Source organism: Rhinopithecus bieti, unplaced genomic scaffold (assembly GCF_001698545.2).
Source record: "Rhinopithecus bieti isolate Rb0 unplaced genomic scaffold, ASM169854v2 scaffold_24952, whole genome shotgun sequence".
In the NCBI taxonomy this organism is placed as follows: domain Eukaryota; kingdom Metazoa; phylum Chordata; class Mammalia; order Primates; family Cercopithecidae; genus Rhinopithecus; species Rhinopithecus bieti.
The window spans coordinates 328962-347344 of NW_016811371.1; the positions used below are offsets into that span (position 1 = coordinate 328962).

The 18383-nt window shown below is 36.5% G+C and overlaps 1 protein-coding gene across 1 annotated transcript in view; it reads left to right on the top strand.

Annotated features, from left to right (window-relative positions):
* LOC108543340 (nesprin-1) overlaps positions 1–18383 on the top strand; it is a 259529-nt gene that overhangs the window by 105178 nt on the left and 135968 nt on the right. Inside the window, exon 4 of the mRNA XM_017893773.1 lies at positions 12062–12157. Coding sequence (XP_017749262.1) covers positions 12062–12157 — 96 coding nt within the window. The remainder of the gene's footprint in view (positions 1–12061; positions 12158–18383) is intronic.

Consider the following 18383-nt stretch of genomic DNA (forward strand, 5'->3'; position numbering starts at 1 on the left):
ACATGAAAGAATGTTAGGCAGGAGAATAAAATGATCATTCTGACCCTGAATATATATATATCTCCTGAATTAGAGCAGGAACAAGAAAGACTGAAGACGGAGTGAGCTTGCAGTAAGTCAGATGAGAGGTGAGGGCAGCTTGGACTAAAGTAGTGGTGGAGAAATGGAGAAAAGTGTATAGAATGAAAAGGTGTTTAGAAGTGGACTTGATAGAACTGAGTAATTAATTGGAATCTTGGAGGGGAAGGAATCAAGAATGACTTCTAGATTTCTGACTTGAGCAAATGATTAAGATTATTCACAGATATAGGGAATACAAGAGTCTTGGGGGAAAAGCTAGGAAATTCAGTTTAGAAGGAGAAATTAGTTGGTAAAGGTGAAGCCATTCGATTTGGCAGTTTGGAAGTCATTGGCCACCACGGGGAGTGGCCATGTTATAGTAGAAACTAGACTCTGGTGAGCAGATGAGTAAATGAGGGGTAAGGATGTTAGTACACTTAATAAATATTACATGTTCATGAGATAGAGGATTAGCTGGTGCAGAACATTGGATTTGGTAAAAGCTGTTTTAAAAAAGGGTGATCTTGAGCTTGCATCTGTATAGAAGGGAATGATCAAAAGCTTGTAGAGAAGGAGAGGCTGAAAAAGAAGTCAAGGAATGGAATTCTGAAGGAACAAGGCTCCCGAGAAGGTAGAATGAGAGAAGAAATCAAGAGCAGAGGTGGAGGGTGTAGGTTTGTTCCAGAGCAGAGATATCGCCCCTTCTCTGAGACTAGCATTGGGAATAGGAAAGTGGGTGTGGCTGTGCCTAACTTTGAGAAAGGCAGAGAGACGAAGACAGAGGTGGCATGGACTTGAATTTGAAGGAATTCTCACCTAATGACCACGGATGTCTTAGCCTAACCGCATAGTCCTTGCATAGGCAAAGAAGTTATGTTATGATGAATATATTTAAAATTTGACAGTTAAAAATGCTTCTTTCACATTTTAAAATTTATCTTCAAAAAATTCCTACGTTTTATATAAGATTCATAGACTGTTGTAGTTATTTAGTATTTAAGCCACCCAAATGGAACAATCTTAAAAAACCCTTTGTAAAAGTTAGATTTTAAGTTAGACATACATAAGCAATCTTAATATTTATGTTGATTTTTTTCTATTATCAAATGCTTGCAGTTTCATATTTTCTCTCATTTTATCAGATAGAATGGAATGTTATATTTTTATTTAAACACCCTTGATTCAATCTTTTTGGTATTTGACTGTGAGATAAATAGATTGCTTGTCACTAAGCCCTTTGAGGAAGAACAGATCTCAAATAGCCATGTTTTAGTGTTTCTACAAATGGAGCTTCTTTTCAATATGCAATGAGCAGTCCTTTATCCTTCTGCCAGCCTTAAATTTATGGAGCCATCAACAAAAGGCACTGAACATTTTCAGTACTATCTTTGGGATGAACTCAGGCATGATACGAACATCTCACTTTTTAGAAAAACTGCAGGAAAAAAAAATTTTATAAAACATTATTTAGGTTCCCCATTAATGGCTGGGATTGCCATAACAAAGTACCACATACTGGGTGGCTTAAAAGGAGAAATTTGTTATCTCAGAATTCTGGAGGCTCAAAGGCCAGGCTCCTTCTAAGTCTCTGGGTAGCTGCATCATTTCAATCTCTGCCTCTGTGCATGTCTGTGTCCAAATTACCCCACTGTATGAGGACACTAGTCATACTGGATTAGGACCCATGCTAATGACCTCGTTTTAACTTGATTACCTCTCTAAAGACTCTATTTCCAAATAAGGCCACATTCTGCAGCATTTTGGGGGGTTAAGATTTCAACATATCTCTGGTGAGTAGGCACAATTCAACCTATAACAGATTCCATTAAAAGCACATTTTGTTTTAATACCAAGTTTGTTGCATGCTGTCTTTTAAAAGGAACATTTTGGATTTTCCATGTTTTTTCTAAAAAAAAAAATTCATACTAATCGTGAATTTAAATGACATCTTTAGAGTCATAAAATATCACTTTAGTGGTGGCTTTCATCTTCTTTAGTTGTCTTTCCACCAGCAGTGCTGAAAGATAACATGGAAACATGTTCCGAATAGAATTTTACTCCCATCTGTTTCCTTGTACGCACTTTGGTAAGACTATTAATGAGCTCAGACAGGAAGATAAAGAAGCAAAGAGGAAAAGGTAAATGCAATAATTCACCCCCCCAAATAATTTTTTAGTTGTTTTTCTCAAGCTACGATAAGTAGGTGAGATGATGGATATGTTAATTAGCTTGATTTAGTCATTTCACATTGTATGCACATACCAAAAGATCATCTTGTATAACAAATAAATGCAATTTTTATTTGTCAACTATATCTTAATAAAGCTGGGGAAAAAACAAACGCACTTTAATTTGTTAACCCTAAACATTCTAATGAATTAGTTACTTCCAAATGAGTACTTAAAACATCGCAAAGGAAAATCCCCATTTCAAAATGAATAGCATTTTTTAATTCATTTATAGAACATATTAGTTTATGGATAACAAAGATCTAGATCTCACAAAGTTTATGCAGATTAATAAACATTTTGCTAATATTAATATTTGTCAAAGTTCCTTCTTTAGAAATATATTATTTTATTCATTTATTTATTTTTTTGACATGGAGTCTTGCTCTGTTGCCCAGGCTGGAGTGCAGTGGCATGGCCTCAGATCACTGCAACCTCCTTCTCCCAAGTTCAAGTGATTCTCCTGCCTCAGCCTCCTGAGTAGCTGGGATTACAGGTGCCCACAACCATGTCCAGCCAGTTTTTGTATTTTTAGTAGAGACGAGGTTTTACCATGTTGGCCAGGCTGGTCCTGAACTCCTGACCTCAAATAATTCACCCATCTCAGCTTCCCAAAATGCTGGGATTACAGGTGTAAGCCACCATGCCCAATCAGAAATATATTTTATTTATCATACATTTATTCAATATATATTTTAAAATGCTGTTTAATAAGCTAGGGAATATTATAGGTGCTGAAAATGTAGCAGTGACCAAAACAGAAAAAAGAAAAAGTAATAACCGTCTGATTATGAAGCTAATATCCTAATGGGTGAGAGAGACAGTAAAGATCAAGAAGCTCTTCTGCTGAACATAGACTGAAAAGAAGCAAAGGCAGAAGGAGGCAGATAAGTTAGAGGTTATTGAAGCCATCCAGCCAAGGTACTGGTGACTTTGACTAAGATAGTAGCAGTGGAGGTGATGAGAGGTGGTTAGATACTGGAAGAATTTTGAAAATGAAGCCAACAAGATTTGTTGATGGATCAGATATTGAGTGTGAGCAAAAGAGAGGAGTCAAGGGTAACCCCAACTTGTACCAAATAAATAACTTGGAGAATATGCTTCTTTTATACTATATAGTAAAACAAACTTTATTTCATCTGAAAATTGTTAAGAGCTGAGTTTTCCAAGCAGATTTAGAGCTGAGCTGGAGGGCAGTTATTGCTTTTGGTGTATTTTTTCAGAATTGAATTAAATAATCGAGGAAGTGGAAAGGATTATGCTATCTGTCACAGGAAACAAAAAAGAATGGGAACGACCTTTCCACCTTTGCTAAGCAGAAGTGGAAAATGATCACAATAGTGCTGTTATAAAGGGCGTGAAAGAGAAGCAAATTACACATAAAATTTTTAAATTACTACATTTTGTTTTGAAGATTTTGGAAACATTCAATTAGATTTTCTGAATAAAATGACAAAAACTGTTGGACATTAATTTTATTTGACTACTGTCAGTGGTTATAATCATGATTTACTTGATCTGGCCCAAGGATACGTTGGCATTCTGATACATATTTGTTATAATCATGAAGTACTTGATCTGGCCCCAAGGATATGGTTGGCATTGCGATACATGTTTACTGTGAAATGGTTCTTTGCCAACCTTTGGGGAGGTCACTTGCTCCATACCTGCTGGTTAGCCTCTCTTCCTTCCCACTCCTCTATATTGCTGTTGTTTAACTTGCTGTTCCTACCCAGAAGATGATCATCAGAACATGCAAAAACTCCAGACTGGCCCTGTGATGGGAATTTTTCTCCATATACAATCTCTTAGCCTGTGAAATAATTCCTACCTGAAACTTATATAAACCAGAAGTAGTGGTTTATCTGGTTCTAGAAGTTATGGGTCATTCTGTGCACAGAGGTTTCAAGGGTGCACAGAATGCACATGGAGAGTCAACCCTTGCCTTGGGACCTCCCTACATGCTCTGCAGAAGAAAATTTTGTCACTATCTCAGGTCATGACTCTTCATCCTGTTGAGCAACCCTGACTGTGCTCAATACTGTGTGTGCCTCGACTGAAGTGAATACTTAACTGTGGAATGCGCTGTTCTAAGCATTTTCTGGTTCAGTTTTATTAGTATCACAGGGTACCCAGCAATCATAAATATTAAGCCATAGGATATGTGTTTAGTATTTTAAAGTATAATGTTGTAGCTTTTTTTGATGATAAAATGTTTTGAGAGCTCTTTTCCCAAGAGGAAAAAGCATTTACTAGAAGACTAAAAGTGATTATGGATGATGGCAAATGAGGACCTAGATGGTCCTGGCATGAGACAGGTGATTTTATCATTTTCTTTGTTAAATACTAAATTATTAATACTGAAAATCTACTTTATAGCTGCACAATATTGGTCAATCGGGATTCTAAGATTGCAGAAGATTTGTAGAAATTTGTACCTCATAAAGTGATGACATGCTAGTAATATTTCAAAGTAGGTTTCTATTCTTCCACAAAGCAGCCACTATGGAAAACGGTATGTCAATTCTTAAAAAAAAATAAAATAAAAATAGAATTAACATGTAGTTCAGCAATTCCACTTCAGGGTATATATCCAAAAGAATTGAAAGCAGGGTCTTGAGGAGACATTAATACACTCATGCTCATAGAAGCATTAATCACAATAGCCAGAAAATGGAAACAACCCAGGTGTCCATTGATGGATGAATGGATATAAAATATGTGGTATATCCATATAATGGAATATAATTCAGCTTTTTAAAAGGATGGAATTCTGACACCTGCTACAACACGGATAAACCTTGAGGACATAATACTAAATGAAATAAGCCAGTCACGAAATGACAGATACTGTGTGATTCTACTTATAAGAGGTATCTGGAGTAGTCAAAATCATTGAAAAGAAAATAGAATGGTAGTTGCCAGGGGCTGAAGGGCAGAGGGAATGGCTGGTTGTTGTTTAACGGGTATAGATTTTCAATTTTGCAAAATTAAAATGGTGCAGATCAATTTTACAACAATGTGGAAATATGTAACACTATTGAACTGTATGCTTAAAATAGTTAACATGGTAAATTTTATATTATGTGTATTTTAGCACATTTGAAAATTAAAAAGTTAAACTACATTCAAAAGAGGGTTGTCTCAATCCCCAGTAGATGCCTGAAGCCACAGATGGTACTGAACTTGATCACTGTCCACTAGAACACATTTCTGTTCATGTCCTCTACCCACAAATGTATGCCTTTTCCATCTTAACTAAGCACTTATCATTTACTCTGGCCATAACTTTTGTTAAGGTGTAACAGCCAATTTTCCTTTTTTTACAGTTTCACAAATAAAAGATTTATTCTTACCATGGATCTTAGCAATCTCAGATGTTTTTTTCATTTTCTTATTGAGAACTTTCATCTTTTCACTTAAAGGAAGCACTTTACAACATCTTGTTGGCATATCCAAATTGTCAGCATCACTACACTTGCACTCTGTGGTCATTATTAAGTAAAATAAGGATGACTTGAACACAGGCACTGTGATTCCGCAGCAGTTGATGTGATAACCTAGACAACTATGAAGTGACAAGCAGGTGGGTCAGGTTGAGTAGACAGCATGAAAACCCCGGGCAAAGGGATGATTCATGTCCCAGACAGGGACAGTTTAAGATTTCATCACACAGCCAGGCACGGTGGCTCACACCCATAATCCCAGCACTTCGGGAGGCCAAGGTGGGTGGATCATGAGGTCAGGAGATCGAGACCATCCTGGCTAACACAGTGAAACCCCGTCTCTACTAAAAATACAAAAAAATTAGCCAGGCATGGTGGCGGGCACCTGTAGTCCCAGCTACTTGGGAGGCTGAGGCAGGAGAATGGCTTGAACCTGGGAGGCGGAGGTTGCAGTGAGCCAAGATCACACCACTGCACTCCAGCCTGGGCAACAGAGTGAGACTCCGTCTCAAACAACAACAACAACAACAATAACAACAACAACAACAAAAGATTTCATCACACTGTGCAGAACAGTGTGCAATTTAAAACTTATGAATTGTTTCTTTCTGGAATTTTGTGTAATATTTTCAGACTACAGTTGACCCTAGGTAATTGAAACTGCAAATAAAGGAGGACTATTTTAGTAAAAAAAAAAAAAATACAATTAGGTTAGGTTCTTCTGAAAATATGCACTTCTGGTTTACAGAACAAATTTACTTTTGGTCACTTATGTGAGTGAACGTGGGGAGACACTAACATTTAAATTGTTACACTCAGAATAGTGTTTACACACTAAGAAATTAGACGCATGTCAGTTGTGCCTCATTTTGTTGCAAGTAAATAAAATTAATTTTAGATGATTTAACCAAGAAGAAAGAGCCATTGAAAGGCTACTAGGTGTCTCAAAATAAAAGAAGGAAAAGCTAACTGGGTAAGACAGACCTAACATAGCAGGCCTGCGGTGCTCAGACTCTGTGCTCCAAAGAAGGGCCTATCTTTAAGAATACACCTTGACTGGCTTCTGGGAGATAACCTCTGAGCCCTCGGAATATTCTGCCTGAATAGCGTGGTTTTCTATGCCTGATACCTTGAGCCACACTACATGTAGAGTGAACATCAGTTTTTGTGTGTCCTGGGGCCTTGGCCATGCTGTACCACCTTGATCAGATCTTTTTATGTTAACAGTGTGATTTGGGTTAAAACTTTTTTTTGCTGGGGTTGAGGGTGTGGGAGTGAGCTGGAGCTGAGTAGCTGAGGTCAGTCACATGGATATTGCTTGCCTATGTGATAGACCCCCCCCCCCCCAATAAAACCCTGAACACTAAGACTTGGGGGAACTTCCCTGGTTGGGAACACTTCACATGGGTTGTCACATGTCATTGCTGGGAAAAATAAGTACATCCTCATGTGACTCCACTGGGAAGGGAAAGGTCACTCACCTCTGAAAGCTTGTGCATCATTTCTCCTGGACTTCACTGCATGTATCTTTCTGCTTTGCTGATTATAATCTGTATCTTTTTGCTGTCATAAGCTGTAACCATGAGTTCAGCAGCACTTCTGAGTTCTGAGTCCTTCTAGTGAATCATCAAGCCTGAAAGTGTTCTTGGGAACCCGCAACACACTGACTGACCCAGTTGTGAGAAAGACAGAGTCAGAATGGCTCTTGGGACCTCAGCAGCATGACCTGATGACACTGGTCCCTAGGTCACTGCCATGGGACAATGTGACCCCAGACATCTTCTGGACCCAAGAATATCATGGGCGCAGCTCAGGTCACTCACATAACACGATAGAGTGTCGCACAAATATGACCACTGGGGGACGTCAAGACACAGATGTGACTTGAGCTGGCTTGTGTCCATGCCAGTATATGTTACATATGTTGGTACATATGATGCTTCTCTTATTACTTTTTTAGTCTTTCTTAAATCCACATTTAAAAGTTAGTGAAGTTAGTGTTTTTGGTAGAGTAGCAGGCACTTCAGCTGATTGGTCAATACTTTTTCTATTGATAATAAAGACAGATTACACTTATGAGTTTGTGTATTATTCAGGAAAAATTAATGTTAATACCATCATTTTTATACTAAGCTTCCTGTCTAACAAGGTGACTCAAAGTATAAAATCCTGGGCTCTAATCCCAGTCACTTAGTGTCTCTGAGATTCAGATTCCTTGCTTATCAAGAGAGGGTGGTGTTCCCATAGGTAGTGGCTGTGAATATTAAATAAGATAGCAGGTAGGAGTCCACATAATAGTGCTCAACACATTTAGATGTTTAACAATATTTTATTCATTTTTTCTTCCCTTCCTATTTTATTATCTTCCCCCTTTTATCCTTACTTAAACACCTACTGAATTTGAATAATATCTAAGCCATAGAAATACCTACTGAATATTGGAATTCATATGTTATATATAGTCTATACTAGAACTGTTTTGTCATAATTCCTTTATGCACCAACATTTTTATTTCATATATAATGTTTAAATGTGAGAACTTCTGAAATTGTCATTTCATACTGTATTAGTCCACTTTCACATTGCTATAAAGATATACCCAAGACTGGGTAATATATAAAGGAAAGAGGTTTAATTGACTCACAGTTCCACATGGCTGGAGAGGCCTCAGGAAACTTACAATCGTGGCAGAAAGCGAAGGGGAAACAGGCATCTTCTTCACAAGGCAGCAGGAGGGAAGTGAAGTGAGAGCACAGGAAAAACATGCCACTTTAAAAACCATCAGATCTTGTGAGAATTCACTCACTATCATGAGAACCCATAGGGGAAGCCACCCTCATAATCCAATTCACCTCCCACCACGTTCCTCCCTTGGCATATGGGGATCATGGGAATTACTATTCGAGATGAGATTTGGGTGGTGGAGACACAGAGTCAAACCATATCACATACCAAATAGTTATTTTGAGTACAATTTTTTCATCAAATTATTATCTTAATCTTTTTCACCTTCAGAATATAATTGTTTCTCAGGGCATAAAATTGACATGCAGCACAGCAAACATAGCTATCCTCTCATGAATAAAAATATGAAACAAATGGTGGATAAGTGTTTATACATCCTGATGTTAAATACATCCTGATACCTATAGACTGGTAAAGAGACACAAGTTATTCACACACATACAATGTTAGAGAACGAATTATTTTCCCAAAATATAGGAAATGGTCAGTAAAAGTTACAGCAAAGATGACTGTGCTTCCCTACATTTCATAAGGTTCAGGAAGAAATATTTGCTCTCCTTTAAGTCCTAAGAGAAAGGGAATGAATCGCATTACATATTATCAAGGGGGCTCCTATGGCAAAAATAAAGGGGGAGGAGGAGAAACAGAGGAAAGCACGCTGTGAGGTCTGCAACACTCATGAGTTAACCAAGGCTGTAGCCAGGGAAGGTCAACTCTCCAGCAACAGAGGCCTGTGCATTTTCCCTGAATTGATAGACATTTTGAGACCAGGCAACCCTTCTAGAGCCAGAACTTCGAGTTTAAATCTAGTTTGAGGAAAGCTTCTAGAAGGGGTGGCACAGAAGAAAGTACTACTTTCTCCTCTTGTTCACTCCCATCTCCCTCTCCCATCACCAAGTCAGAAGGCCCATTGTTTGAAACACCTCAGATTCAGCATGAACATGGCTTCCTTCCATGGAAGAACGTGCTAAATAGGATTGGGAAGGCCAGAAGAGAATATAATTTCCTCAAATATTGTACAAAAAAAGAGAGCTTACCACAATTTCCCATTAATAAATAAAGATCATTGTGGTCTTGAAAAGTGCTTGATAGATGTCTATCTGTATTTTCCATTAAGTCAAGATCCAATAAATTATCTGCGTCTCTAAGTCTCCTTTTTGACCTTCAACACTGTGACCCAAGTCTTACCAAAGTCACCATATTGGCGGTATAGATATTTGTACATGTGACAGGAGAAATATTTTAGCTGAAAGATTTTCTATTAAAATATTGTTCCAAAAATTAAATGTGAGGTAGTCATCATAGTAAAGTTCCCCTTAATTGATTGTTTGGTGTATATAAACAATACCTTATACAAACTGGGATGGCAAAACTTGTCCAGTAATTACTAATTTTTTTTTTATTCTGGTGTAATAAAGGCTGTTTATTGGTTTCACACAATGTTTACATTCATTCATTCATTCATTCATTCAATCAATCAGCCAGCAAGCCAGCAATAGATATGAAGTGCCTGCCACATGTTTGACAAAGTTTAGGAGAGGTCGCTTACCCGGATTTAAGAGACATATATAAGCAGAAAAAAATTGTAAAGAACAAAGGACTCAGGATTGAGTGGTCAATGACCACAGTTAGGAAGAAGAGAGGAGAAAGAAAGAGAAAGGCCTGTGAACTAGGCAGTCTGGTCACAGAGTTTTGGGTAGGAACAGATCAGGGAGAGAATGGTATCCGCAATGTCCCATGCAGAGAGGCCAGTAGGCTGCTGAGCTGTTCAGCTGTCGCTGCTGATTGGAAGGCCAATTCTGGAGCCTTGTGGAGGGAACAGCTGGAGGAAAAAGGAAAGCATGTGCAGCATGAGTAGCAATAGAGGAGGGAAAGAAGGCAGAAGTGAGGTGAGAGGACATGTTCCTCAAAGTGGCAGATACCTGTGTATTTTTAAAATCAAAACAGATGAAGGCATGCATTTTATCATTTTTGGGTGTAAAATTTCTTGAAATCTTTATTATTTCATGAGAATTCCCTGCTTTCCTTACTTTTTGCATATTTATAACAATGCACGAAAAATTTTATTTGCATTTGCTCACTGAATATATCAAACATTTATGAACTTGTTCCTCATTGTTTTGCTTGATTTAAATAATTTGGGTACAAGTGGATACTTTGAATGATAGACTGCATTTTTAATGACTGTCTATGGCTAAGACAATAATTTTTATTCTTATTGCACCAAATAGTTTTCTTTGTAATGGCTTCTTTTATTCTGATTAATTTTATTTATGTGCTTAGAATATAAAGTCACTATTACATTTTTGCTATATAAGTAAGAAGCAGCGTGAATGACGGAATTTGAAAGAGAATGATCAAAATGAAAACTCTGTTATTTTCAACAAGCATTTCACAGCATGAGAACAAAATGTGTTCAACTGCTCACTTTATAATGAGAGAAAAATACATTTTAAATTAGAATTGTACTGCTCAGGCATTATAATTCATGCAGTCATAAGAGAAATATAAATGTTCTACATCAGTTGGTAGAGAAAGAAAGTCACATTTCAACCAAATATTTGGTGTTAAACCTCTTAGATAGAACACATTCTTTTTTAAAGAAAGAAAGACAATTGAAAGTCAAGAATTGAACATTAGGCCTTTAATAAGATTCAGTAAGAATCAGAAAACTATAAAGTTTGAAATCAGATGCTAAATGGAAAACAAATCCTGATTCTGTGATAAATCAGTGAACACCTCCCCTCTATTGACCATCAACATTGGCACAATGGCTTCTTTACTTTCTCCTGAGCCAAGATAGACCCTAATTCAATGTTTGATGAATTCCAGTATATTAAGTATTTTAATAACCTTCATAAAAAAAAGATGCTCCATGAATTAAATGTGGGCTTTGGCTTATTCTTCCAGCAGCAGTGATGGATTTGCACTGATCTGTCTGTACTCTTGTGCTTATGATAATTTGGGTTCAATGACATACTGAAAGAAGTTTCGCTAAATTCATTAGGCTGTAAAACACAACATAACAGCTAACTAACCCACGGGAAGATTGAACCTGCAACCTTAGCTATGCCAACAGTGCTCCTCCAGCAGATCACTGAGCTAATGAGGTTGCTGCGGTGAGAATGTCCTATAGAAGGGCTGCACCTTGTTAAGCCCTAGTAGTGTGGCATGCACAGAGTGAGGCTGAGGTTGGTCCATGCAGCTGTTGCTCTGCTTTTATGTCCCGCTATAATCTCTCTCTTATCTTTTAGGTTGATAGTACCCTCTTTTCGTTGCCTTATCCCACAACATCCTGCCCTTCAAAAATCACTTTCTAGAAAGAAGCTGGTACATACATTAAGGCTCAAGCATTAAATCTTCTGAGGTTTTTGAATATTGAGTTTTATCTCCGCTGGATTGTTTTATTCTCACAGTCATCAAAAGGCAATTGGCAACTCAATCCAAAATAAAGAATTAAAGCATATAGAAGCTTCTCCTACAGATTTCACCAGCATAAGTAACAAAGGTGAGACAGAGAGAAAGAGAGAAATAGAGAGGGAAGAGAGATTTTCTGCACTTATTCCTCTTTGCTTTTACAGCGAAAACCTCCAATGGTGGTGGATGATCTTTTTGAAGACATGAAAGATGGTGTTAAACTGCTTGCCCTTCTGGAGGTCCTGTCTGGGCAGAAGCTGGTAAGAATATTTTTATGTTATCATACTTGTCAAATTGTTTCCATTTGGAATTTGGGGACTGTGGAGTTGAGAGTGCTAATATGTGCTGCCCATCTAAAAAAAGTTATTTGTTGTGGTTGGTAGTATACTGGAAACACTGGTCTGCTTACACTTCTACTTCTAAGTGCAAGGAATATATTTCCCTTCTTGTTCTTGCAAACCCCTAGTGCATTTGAAACGTTATGTTTATAATAACAACCTGACAATTAAGAGTAAAGAACTTCATCAGTAACTTAACATGATTAACCATTGTATCTATATGGTATACAAGAAGCTAGTTGCAAATTACCAGATCTCTCACTTTAAGTGTTTGTCTTCCATTTAGAAAGAAATGTTGGTCCATATCTGTGTATTTATATAGTTGTTTGTTGAAAATTAAACTGGAAACCAGTGTGGCATTTTTCATATTCTTGTTGACATCATCCATCATCCATCATTTGTAGCAAGAACACCCTGTTCAGAGTTGTTTTTATGTGCTGTGGAACCAGCAGAGTGAAAAACAACATTAACAGTGTACTAGAAAGTGTATTTTCTACATTGTCAAATAATAAAATATTTTTTCTTGCTTATCTCTTTTTCATTTCAGAGTAGTAGAGCAGTAAGTAGTTCATAAACATAAATTATTTATAAATAATGTTTACCATAATTTGGAAAAGGAATTCAGGAAAAAATTTTCAAGATGTTAGATAACACACTAGACACAAGAGTCCAAAATTGAAAGTCCCTTTTTTTCTTTATCACTTGTATCTTGGCAATAATGACACAGTCATTATTACTTGGATAACTAAGTTTTAAAAGAGGATTTTACGTCTTTAAAATTAATTTCCATTCATTTTGTACAGGGAGCCCTCAAATAGCTTTTGTAAGAATTGTTTGTTGAAAAACATAAACTGGTAATAATTTTGCATCAGTCATTTATGTAATTGGATTCCCAGGTAGCAGATGCTTCTGGCACCCCATGTCTCATCTCAGCTACATCAGTGGTAGACATTCCCATATAGTCTGACAGCTTCTTTCTTCAAGCACTGGCAGTTATCTGTCTGGCTTTCTGCCTCAGGGCTTTTATTAAAGGCACAAGTTGCACAGAGCAGCTTTGAAGTTTTGGGGAGTTAGTGGTACCAAGGGACCCTCAACCAATGGATATGGGAGTCTATGAATAAATGCTCCACCCTAAAATTCTTAGGGTAATTCTGAAACAGGTGATTCTGAGGCATGTTTTACACATGTCTTATAGAGTTCCTGTAGGGTCACCAGTGGGATTGAGTTCCAGTTGCCAATAACAGTAACCCTTAATAGCACATCCTTTGTTAGCTTTTGCTCCTTCCCCATCTCGCTCTCCACACATCCTTATTCTTGCTACCTGGGATCACCTCCCTAGTAAGCTACATGCATCCAAGAGCTTGTCTCAAGCTCTGCTTTGGAAGAAATCAAGCTAGACATAGATGAACAGGCAATTTGGAATGTGTATAGGCATATGCATGAGCTAAAGATACTGGATAAGCATTAGGATGTGGGAGTCGTTAGGCTGAAATACATACTCTCTTGATTACCTGTTATAACTGGTCATTTAGATATATCCTCCTGAATTAAGCTATTTTCTTGATGGGTAAAGGAATCTTTATATGAATATTCATGTGGGTATTCAAGAAGTTTATGTGTCATTCTAAGTGTCATTACAATCTGCCGTTATACTTGACAGTACAATACAGTATACAGAAATCTTGATGGGCATTTAACTGCCAGGCTAAATTATTCTAGAAAAAAAGCATATATTTTTGACATGACAACCCTACTACTGTTTTAAGTACGCTACTCATTCAGATATAGTTAGAATTATGGGATCTTAAAGCTAGCAGGAATTTCAGGAAAAAATCTTAGCATTCTCATTTAACAGGTAGGGAAACTGGTGCATAGAACGGCAGTTTCTGATTTAACCTTTATTATTTATTTATATTGAATTCTTCAAGAGTCTGAATTACATGAAATAAAATCATTCTGAAATTATAAATATGCTGTGGCAAAGGTTATTTAATTTTTTTGCATGTATGTATTATTGTTCAGGACCACACTAAGATGAAGAGCATCATTTAAAGGTCTGAGCATCCTAGGCATTCTTTTAGAGCTTTTCAAAGGGACAATATGGGCAAGAGTGTTTCCCTTAGGAGTGTCAATATTGTTCAGGAATGTAATTGTGCAATAGAACCTTACTGAGAACCCTATACTTAATGTCACAGTTCACATAGGTCAGGATTCTGGATCTGATTATGATCATCTGAGAAATGTGACCAAATGGCTTCACATTCTTTCTATTGTGCCAGAATCTTAGGGTAAGAGTAGAATTTCAATATCCTAGTACCCTTTCGTAGCCTATTGTGACTCCCTTGTCTATGATTTTATTTAAGGTATTAGGGAGTTATAAAAAATACAATTCTTATCCTTGGATTTTTCTACATCCCTTGAATGTTATTTGTGAAACATTTGTTCTTTGAATGGGTAAGTAATTACTTAGCTGCAATTGCACATAAACACAGAAAACTAAATTTAATACTGCACTTAAGAGTTGTTTTTAAGAACATGAGGAATTACTATTGAAACATTAGAAAGAATAGAAGCAATATGAATAGAGATTAAGGGCTGTAGAGAAACTTCTTTTTTATCTATGTTATTAACCTTCTGAACAGTATTTTTGCAAAAGACTCTTGAACACTTTGCCTTTCAAGAGAAGGGTAATAATCCATTTAGAAATGAATGATGTATGCTCAGAAAATCTTGAGTGTCAGATTTCCCTGCATGTCCACCAGGTGACTCTGTTAGTCATTGATCATATATTTAGAGTAGAACTCAATTCTCCAGTGGTATTTGTCATTGTCTAATAATCATTCAACTAACATTTCTAGAGTCCCTATTATGGATAAGACACTATCTTGTGCCCTCTAAGAAACACAGATGAATGAGATATAGTCAGTGCTCTCAAAGACATTATAGCCTAATAGGCATAATAATTATATTATAATAGGTTAAGTTGTGTGAAAATAGATGCAAATATGTGGTGGAACAATAAAATAAATGTTTGTATCTTTCTCACTTAGCAGGATACATCTGAAGAAGAAAAGCAGGGAGAAAGTATTTGTCCTACTAGATATCAGATCTTACAATGAAACTGTATCACTTTAGACAGTGTGGTCTTTGTACAGAGATGAGCATACTGACAAATACCATAGAGTCCAGAAACAAGCCAAGGCATGAATGGAACTTTAGTATATGTCAAAGGAGGTTATCAGATATGGGTGTGGAGAGTGGGGAAGTGTTCAATAAGTGGAACAGCTCAAAAGAAACTTAACAAGCCGGAAGGGATTGGGGTCCTATCTTTAGCCTCCTGAAACAGAATAATTGTCAACCCAGAATTTTGTATCCAGGAAAACTAAATTTCATAAATGATGGAGAAATAGTCTTTTCAGACAAAGAAATGCTGAGAGCATTTGTCACTACCAGGCCAGCCTTACAAGAAATGCTAAAAGGAATTCTAAACCTTGAAACAGAAGGTAGATATGCGCCTCTTGAAAACATAAAACTCACAGGGTCTATAAAACAATAACATAACTAATAAAGTAGGTTACAATCAACATGATGACTGCAACCTCTTGTCTCAATATTAACTTTGAACATAAATGGCCTAAATGCTTCACTTAAAAGATACAGATTGGCAGAATGGATAACAAAATGACAAACCAAATATTTGCTTTCTTCAAGAGACTCACCTAAGGAATTTTATAAACTCCAGATAAACGAGCGGAAAAAATATTCCATGCAAATGGAAACCAAAAGTGAACAAGAGTAGCTATTCTTATATCAGATAAAACAGATTTTAAAGAAACAATGTAAAAAAAGACAGAGGAGGTCATTAAGTAATGATAAAAGGACAAATTCAACAAGATGATATTACAATTCTCAATATATATGTGTATAACTCTGGAGCTTCCAGATTCATAAAACGTTACTATTAGACCTAAGAAATTAGATGGACAGCAACAAAATAATTGTGGGGTACTTCAACACTTCACTGACAGCACTAGACAGATCATTGAGGTGGAAAGTAAAAAAAGAAACAGTGGATTTAAACTACACTCAGAACAAATGGACCTAACACATATTTATAGAATACTTGACCAAAGAACTGCAGAATATATATTCTTCTCGGTAACACATGGAACATTCTCCAGGATAGACCATATGATAAGTCACAAAACAAGTCTCAATAAATTTTAAAAAGTCAACATTACCTCAAGTATCTTCTCAGACCACAGTGAAATAAAACTAGAAATCAACTTCAAAAGGAACCCCCAAACTATGCAAACACATGAAAATTAAGCAGTATGCTCCTGAATGATTTTTGGATTAACAATGAATTCAAGATGGAAATTTAAAAGTTATTTGAAATGAATGGTAATAGTGATACAAGTTATCAAAACCTCTAGGATACAGCAAAAGCAGTGCTAAGAGGAAAGTTTATAGTGCTAAATGCCTACATCAAAAAGTCTGAAAAATCACAAATTGACAACCTAACATCATACCTCAAGGAACTAGAGAAACCAAAGCAAATCAAATCCAAACCTAGTAGGGTAAAAGAAATAACAAAGATCAGTGCTGAACTAAATTAAACTGAAACAAACTAACAGAAACTACAAAAGATAAATGAAACAAAAAACTTGGGTCTTTAAAAATATAAACAAGCCTGATAGACCATTTGCTAGATTGACCAAGAAGAGAGAAGATTCAAATGAGCTCAATTAGAAATGATAATGGAGACATTACAACCAACACCACAGAAATACAAAACATTACTCAAGACTGCTATGAACACCTCTATGCATACAAACTAGAAAATCTATATGAAAGGGATAAATGTCTGGAAACACACAACTCTCCTAGGTTAAATCAGGAAGAAATAGAAACCCTGAACAGACTAAAAACAACCTGTGAAAATTGAATCAGTAATAGAAAAATTGCCAACAAAAAAAGCCCAGGGCCAGATGGGTTCACAGCTGAATTCTACCAGACATTCAAAGAAGAATTGGTTTTAATCCTACTGAAACTATTCCAAAAGATTAAGAAAGAGGGAATCCGCCCTAACTCATTCTAAGAAGCCAGTGACAACCTGATACAAAAACTAGGAAATGACATAACAAAAAAAGTAAACTACAGGTCAATATCCCTGATGAACATAGATGCAAAGATCCTCAACAAAATACCAGCAAACTGAATCTAACAGCATATCAAAAGATAATACACCATAATCAAGTGGGTTTCATCACAGGGATACAGGGATGGTTTAGCATATGCAAGTCAATAAATGTGATACATCACACAAACAGAATTAAAAACAAAAGCTGTATGGGCATCTCAATAAATGCAGAAAAAGCATTTGATAAAATCTAGCATCACTTAATGATAAAAAGTCCAACAAACTAGTCATAGAAGGGACATACCTCAAAATAATAAAAGCCATATTATGACAGATCCACAGCTAGCATCATACTGAATGGGGAAAAGTTGAAAACATTCCCCTTGAGAACTGGAACAAGACAAGGATGCTCACTTTTACCACTTCTTTTAAACTTATTACTGGAAGTCCTAACCAGAACAATCAGGTAAGAAGATGAAAAAAGGAGCATCCAAATTGGAAAAGAGTAAGTCAAACTATCATTTTTTGCTGATGATATGATTGGATACCTAGAAAACCCTAAAGACTCCTCTAAAATTCTTAGATTTGATAAACAAAGTCAATAAAGTCTCAGGTTACAAAATCAGTGTACACAAGTGAGTAGCACTGCTCTACACCAACAGCAACCAAGCTGAGAATAAAATCGGTAATTCAGTTCCTTTTACAATAACTGCAAAAAAAACTAGGAATATATTTAATCAAGGAGATGAAAGATCTCTACAAAGAGAACTATAAAACACTGCTGAAAGAAACCATAGTTGACACAAACAAATGGAAACACATACTCACGGATTGGAAGAATCAATATTGTGAAAATGACAATACTGCCCCAAGAAATCTACAGATTCAATGCAATTACTGTCCAAATACCAACATCATTTTTCACAGAACCAGAAAAAAGCAATTCTAAAATTCACATGGAAACAAAAAAGACCCCAAAGAGCTAAAACAATCCTAAGCAGAAAG